Source organism: Triticum dicoccoides, chromosome 5B (assembly GCF_002162155.2).
Source record: "Triticum dicoccoides isolate Atlit2015 ecotype Zavitan chromosome 5B, WEW_v2.0, whole genome shotgun sequence".
Classification (NCBI taxonomy): domain Eukaryota; kingdom Viridiplantae; phylum Streptophyta; class Magnoliopsida; order Poales; family Poaceae; genus Triticum; species Triticum dicoccoides.
Window position 1 is genome coordinate 547,529,869 of NC_041389.1, and position 7,023 is coordinate 547,536,891.

The 7,023-nt window shown below is 46.5% G+C and overlaps 1 protein-coding gene across 1 annotated transcript in view; it reads left to right on the top strand.

Annotated features, from left to right (window-relative positions):
- The window catches only part of LOC119306090 (protein ACCELERATED CELL DEATH 6-like), a 4,951-nt gene extending 722 nt beyond the window's left edge, over positions 1-4,229 (top strand). The window contains exons 2-3 of the mRNA XM_037582423.1: positions 2,765-3,374; positions 3,468-4,229. Of these exons, the coding sequence (XP_037438320.1) occupies positions 3,198-3,374; positions 3,468-4,184 (894 nt within the window). The 5' untranslated portion in view covers positions 2,765-3,197 and the 3' untranslated portion in view covers positions 4,185-4,229. The remainder of the gene's footprint in view (positions 1-2,764; positions 3,375-3,467) is intronic.
- The last annotated feature ends 2,794 nt before the right edge of the window (positions 4,230-7,023 follow it).

The following is a 7,023-nucleotide window of genomic DNA, read 5'->3' on the forward strand; positions in this document are numbered from 1 at the left end:
TAGAAGGCTACCGCTAGATCAGTTGTCACATCCTGCCTAAAGTATGTTTTAGCTCTAAGCTTATTTATCACTTTGCACATGGTTACATAGATTAGTCTTGTTATGGCATCTCCAACGCCGACACCTAAACCGGATACTGCATCCGTCCGCGGACAATCTGCGGTCACTGATGCGGGAGCTGGCCATCCAACCGTAGCCGCATACATTTCAAACTAGATCAACAAACCGGACGTGTTACATGTAAACAAGATGATTTTCATAGAAACCGGATGAATACATTTACATTTCAGACATATTTTAACTAAACTATACCAGACTAGGATAAACTAGTCTATAGCCGGTCGCGGCGGATCTCCATCCCCACGACATGTCTTCCCTATGTTTGGCAGCCCGTTCATGGGACTGTCGTAAGCCCCGGAGGGATATGCTTCAGCGGGAGGGTAAGAACAACTTCCCTCCGCCACTGCAAAGCACAGACCAGAGTTGGGTTTTGGGTGGGGGTCCTGGGGGAAGACGGTCGTTGTATCCTATATACGCCCCCGCTCACCGGGCAAGTCACTCACTGTGCAACCCGGTGAGGCGGTGGCGGTGGCCTCCATGGGACCCAAACAGTGGCAGCCTCCCATGGTCTACTTTTCCTCGTTGTCGGCGGTGGTTGGGGACGTGCCGACTTCGTCGTCATGGCGCCGGGGTGCAGCTGACGCGGAGATTCCAACGTCGTCGTCAGTGCCCCGGTCAAATTCCTCTGCCGCCATGTAAACATCACGAACAAGACTTCTTTCTCCGCATGCTGGACGTGTTGGCATCATCGCTTACCGCTGATTTCCCTGAGACGGCGTTTGCCAGCCTAGACGGGCGAGTACGACCTGGCGATAGTGGGGGCGACTATAGTGGGGGCGACTGCTCCGGAGGGCTTGCTAGCTAGCAAAACCTATATCCGACTAGCTCGTCGGGCAACCCAACCGATCGCAATGCTAGAGAACTCCTTCTGCTTGCCAGAGAGGCCGTCCGGGAAGACTTGGGAGCCGGAGGCCATGATGGCTGTGGTACAAGGAGGAGATGGAGAGCAGAGGTGCAGTGTACTTATTGCCTGACGCCTGGCCACGTTTAAATATTGGGTGGATGAAAGATGCCAACCGGCGAAGTATTTAATGCCGTCCGGCACAGGGACAAGTGTATGGCGCTCGGGGCGCTAGAGTAGGTTCCTCGGCACAAGCACAGGTTATGTAGGCGGGCAGACGGATACCCTTTCAATTTGGAGAGAAGGCGTGCAACGAAGCCTCTTCAATGCGGGCGCCAGTGAGAGCTCACGCCTGCTCTGGCGGGAAAGAGCATGGGCGAGGGAGAGGAGTTTGTCTCGGCCAGGTTTGTCGAAAGCGGGCATGCCAGCGGTCCGGCCAATTTGCGGGAAAAATGATGTCCGGACTGGCCCACCGACAGATACAGGACCGCGTTGGATGACAAAACACGTCCGGACCGCGCTGCCCAACGGTTACGCGCCACTTCAGGGTCAGCGTTGGAGATTCCCTTACGTTTTTATCTGGTGTCCTTGTATTGCTCTTGCTTCATTTTTAGTTTGGTTCCATCTTTATAAAAAAATTGAAAATTTTAACAAATAAATGACCAACGAACAATCATGTCTTCAGTTCCAGCAACCAGTATTTATCTACGTACTCCATGTGATGATGCACGTTGGTGCCTAATCACTCGTCGACCATTTTATTGGGTATTGCCCTTTTTTTTTGTAAATTACTGATGGTACTAATTGTCTAGATAGCATAGGATGGTAAGATGAATATTTTCATTTCTCTCCAATTTTCTTTACTAGGTTCGATTCGTGTATCTGTCCATTGCATTAGACTTGCATGAGTGGATCCGTTAAGGACTAACATGTTAAATTAGGTACATCATGTACTTGTCGTTTATAAATTAAACTATTAATTGAGTGTGTAGTTAAAATTATGTTCCATGTGAAATTTGTCTAAATGCAACAGTGAGGATCTACTTACGTGTTTTTTGATACAAAGATCTACTGACTGCTACTTTTAGATACAATTATGAAGGTTTAATCTACGTAACGTGGTATACTTTTATTACTTTTGATATTCTTTGTCCTGCCAGGATTGAAGATGAATAAATTAGAAGTTTCTCATGCAAAAAAAAAAAAAGAGTAACGTGGTCTATTTAGATATGACTATGTAGATTGAACGAATGTGATCTACATATTTATATATTGTTATCTATATGTAATAGATGTCATATGTTTAGGTACAGTTATGAAAATATAAAACATACTCCCTCCGTCCCAAAATAAGTGACTCAACTTTATACTAACTAACTCACGGTATAAAGTTGAGTCACTTGTTTTGGGACAGAGGGAGTATGATTTACACGGTTATGTAGATCTACCAGATGTGATCCACTTAAGTACAATTAGCAAGAGCTAAGAATGTAATCTATTAGATATGATTACGTACATCTAACGGTTATGATAGGCCTAGATGCATTTACATAGATTTAACAGTTGTGGTACAATAATAAAGAGATAGTCGGTTAGAACGACGGCAGAATCTTTTGCTTTTTTGTGGAAATTTCCAGTACCTCACTCAATTTTCTTTCATATTGTGCTTTTAGTATAAAAAATACCATGGCTTAGAATATATCAGCATTTTTTTGCGGGTGATATTTAATTAACGTATACACCATGTAATTCACTTGCTTTGTCACATTTTTACCTGTCTATTTAAATCATATTTATTTACAGTGATGATAGAGCTCCTACTGCATTGGAACAAGAGGCTTACTACACAAGTGGATACTGATGGAAGCACGCCGCTTCACTTTGCTTCTTTGCTGTATTTTCGGACCGGCACGTGTTTGCGTCTTGAGCTGCACTAGACCCCCTTGGGTGCCGTTTTATTTGGTTTCCCTGGCAATCTACACGGACATTCCAGAAAGTATTCAACGCAAACCCGGCAGCACTGTATCAAGCTGACAAGAATGGATCATTCCCCATACATGTGGCTGCCTCTGTAGGTGCTCAAGGTATCATAAAGTATTTCCATTATGAGTGTCCGGATAGTGTCGGGTTGTGTGACGCTCAAGGAAGGACGTTTCTTCATGTTGCCATCGAGAAAAGAAAACTGGGCATAGTCTCCTATGTATGTCGAACTTCCTCGTTAGCTTGGATTCTTAATATGCAAGACACTGAGGGGAACACTGCACTGCACTTAGCTATCCAGGCACGAAGCTTTACGATGTTTTGTGCTCTACTTGGGAATGTGGAGGTGAAGTTGAATCTAACAAATAACCACGGGGAAACCCCCCGTGATATATCCCAAAGTAAGCTTCCACGCGGAATGGGCCATGGCCTGGTAATAAAATCTCTAGTACAATCTCCGCTTTAATTTCAAGTTCGCGCATTGCTTCATCTAGTACTCATGTATTCCAGCCGGTTTTTATTCCAGAATTCCGAGAATAAAATATGCGCCGCCTTACAGTCTGCTGGAGCGAAGCATGGTGTCTGTCGGCAGGATAAGCGTCAGGAAATGTACACTCGGCGTGTAAAGCCAGAAGACGAGGAAAACGAATCAGAGAAGCTGAGAAATGCAGCACAAGCACTTATTATTGCCTCAGTCCTAATAGCAACCGTGGCGTTCAGTGCAACTTTTGCCCTTCCTGGAGGTTACAGAGCCGATGGTCATACAAATGGAGGTACACCAACACGTGCTGGGAGTTATGTTTTTGACGCGTTCATGATGGTCACCACATTAGCTTTCATCTGCTCCACAATAGCTACCGGTGGCTTCGCGTTTGCTGCAATTCCCATGGTTAGCTTGGACAGCCGTAGAATCAACTTGGCCATATCCATGCTTTTCCTGTCACGTTCGGTCACATGCATGGCTATTGCTTTTGCACTGGGTGTGTATATGGTGCTAGCTCCGGTTGCTACAGGTACCGCTGTTGCGGCATGTGTTATTGCTCCTGCCGTATTGCTAAGTGTAAATATGGAGATCATTATTAAATTCGTAATTCTGGCACCACCTTTATGCAATAGGATAGGGCTATACCCTGGAATCGTGCAGTTAGTAAGGATGCACGTGTTCCTAGTGGTCATGGCACTGTGGCCCGTCATAGTTACTTTTGGTTGGGCCGCGTTGGCAAGGATCCAACGCCACCGCTAAATCATAAGCATTAGCTTGTTGAAGACTGGTGCTTAATGAAGTACTCCCTCCGTCCGAAAATATTTGTCATCAAAATGGACAAAAAAGGATGTATCTAGAACTAAAATACATCTGGATACATCCTCTTTTATTCATTTTGATGACAAGTATTTCTGGACGGAGGGAGTATTTGATTTGTAGTCTGCTGGCTTGTAAACTTTCTTTCCGTAAGATTGATTGAATATATGTAAGACATAATCATTGTTATACTATTTTCCTCATGTATTATGCACCTGTGTTGGGCCAGTAATACTGATTGAATATATGCAAGACATTTCTCGTCCCTCTTACATCCTCTTTTCATATGAGAGGTAAGAATATGAAATAGATCTGAACCGTTGATCATATTAATTAGTGGCCTGATTAACTCTCACCTTCTTACCTCATATGTAAAAAGAGGGGGTAAGGTGGACCATGTTAAAATTTGGCCCCATACAGAGGCACGAGCTATTCTGCCTCTCAGGTGTGCATCCTTTGCTTTCCTTGCACGCCCGTTTCCCTGTTCTGCTTTAGGTGGCTTCGTCTGTGAGAGGCTGGTAGCTGCTTTTTTAGTCCTGCCCTATGTAAGTTGGGGTCTATATACGTAACCCTTTGTTTCTCTAACAGAAATTAGAGGTGGGCCCCTCTTTAGCTAAAAAACAAAAGTTTTTGCTTACTGTAGCTGCCTCGCAGACAACAAGAAAGGATGCAGACAAGGCATGGTTCACTTTCAGTTTTGGAAAACTTTCAGGCACAACCAAAATCACTTTTTGTTTTTTTTATTTCTTTTGCGTGTGTTCTAATGAAACTAGCAAAATATTTTGACAGAAAATTAAACATTTCTGTGTCTACTCAAATTATTGAAAATTCAGTGAATTTCATCTACGTCTCACTGAAAGTGAAAACCATGAGAGAAAGCAATATGTACTCAGGACATCAGCTATTCCACACAGCAGATAAAAAAAAGGACATCAGCTATTCCATATAAATTTGGAATAAACTAATCAGCTCCAAAAGCAGAGAATATCACATCAAGTCAAATAAGCCAGCATGTTTAACAGACTCAAGACTCTTGAACTCCTGAGAAAGCGAGCGGTGGCATATGATCTCCAGACGACGACGAATATGATGACTACGACGACGGCCTGGGCCCAGAGGAGCATCGCCTGCTGCGGCGACGCCGTCAGCGGCGGCGGCACAGGCAGCGGGAGCGGCGCGCGCGGCGGCTGCTGGCGTCGGGGCTGGAGCCGTGGCAGGTGCGGAAGCTGGAGGAAGACGTCCGCAGGTCGGAGAGGGTCCTGCGACGGCGCCCGCCAATGCCGCCAGCCTTCACCGTGTCCGAGCTGGCGTGGACCTCCGTGGGCGTCCTCGGCATCACGTCCGGCGCCTTCATCGCCAGCTTGGTCGGCTGGGCCGTGTTGATCGTCGGCGTGGGCATCCTAATACTCGAAACCTCAGGAATCTGTCTCGATGACGTCAAGCACCGGCTAGAGGAGCAGATGCGGGCGGACGCGGAGGAGCTACAGGCCGGCGTGCGCGCCGTCCTGGAGCGCACGGGCAACGCCGATCTGCTTCCACTCCAAGATTGGTAGATGCAGTGTCCTGCTCTCGTCTCGTCTAGCGACTTTGTCAATCGTTCGAACTCCACGGCACACGTCAGAGTGTCTTAGCCAGGGGCGGAGCCAGAACTGGGTCAGGCCCCATGCCAGGCCCAGGCCAACAGTAGAAAAATGCTACAGTTGACGAAGGATCCACCACTAGTCCACTAGTCTTAGCCCTTCTATGTGATATTCTCCGAGCTCAAAAAATAATAATCTGTGCGATATTCCAAAAAAGAGATCATCTATATGATGACATCGTTACCACGAGCTCCATGGTTTCGGTTTTCTCGCAAATGAATGTGAGTGGTACTGACTTGTTTGTGCTGTGTGTCCAAGCAAAATGTTCATAATTTGAGATTTAGTTATTACGTCCAGTTTGAAGGTATTTTTCGTTTGTGGGGCCGTGTTGACCGGCTGACCTTTTGAAAAGATTGGCTGGGTCCGATTTATGATGCTCACCGTGTGATTGTACCGCTCTATTCACTGTTTCTCACATTGCAACAATAGCCTTCTTGCAATTACGTAGGACCAACCAACATGACTCTTGTTGCAGAATCATCTTTGCCCGTCTATGTCGCCATTGCAATAAGAGTCGTGTTGCAATTGCAACTGAACCCTTCTCGCAAAAGCATATATGGCACATGGCCGTGTCCGGCACCATTTGCAACAAGATCCATGTTGCATTGCAAGACCTTTGTTGCAAAAAGCATCTCCGCTCGTATGGAAGGTCGCCACCGTCGACGACCTGTGTCTCCTTCATCGCCATCCACCCTGAGCTCCCATGCCGAGTGCCGTGAATCTCCGGCGCATGTCGCGTGTGTCGGCGATCTTGCCAGAGCAGCACGCCGATGCGCCCTTTGACTCCCCAGTCCTACTCTCTCTCTCACCTTACTCACTTGTCGGGAGTTACGTTTTAGTCCTACTCTCTCTCACCTTACTCACTTGCCGGGAGTTACGTTTTTGACGCATTCTTGACGGCTGCCACACTAGTTTTCATCAGCTCCTCACTAGCTACCGGTGGCTTCGCGTTTGTTGCAGCTCCCGTGGTTAACTTTGTGGTCTCCTTGCTTTCCCTGTCGCAGTCACATGCATGTCAATTGCTTTTGCACTAACTGTGTACATGGCGCTGGCTCCGGTTGGAGTAACGCTACACGTACAAAAGAGTTACAAGGTTTTACAAAGAGGGTTAATTTGATTTGTCAATATGTGAGGAACACGGC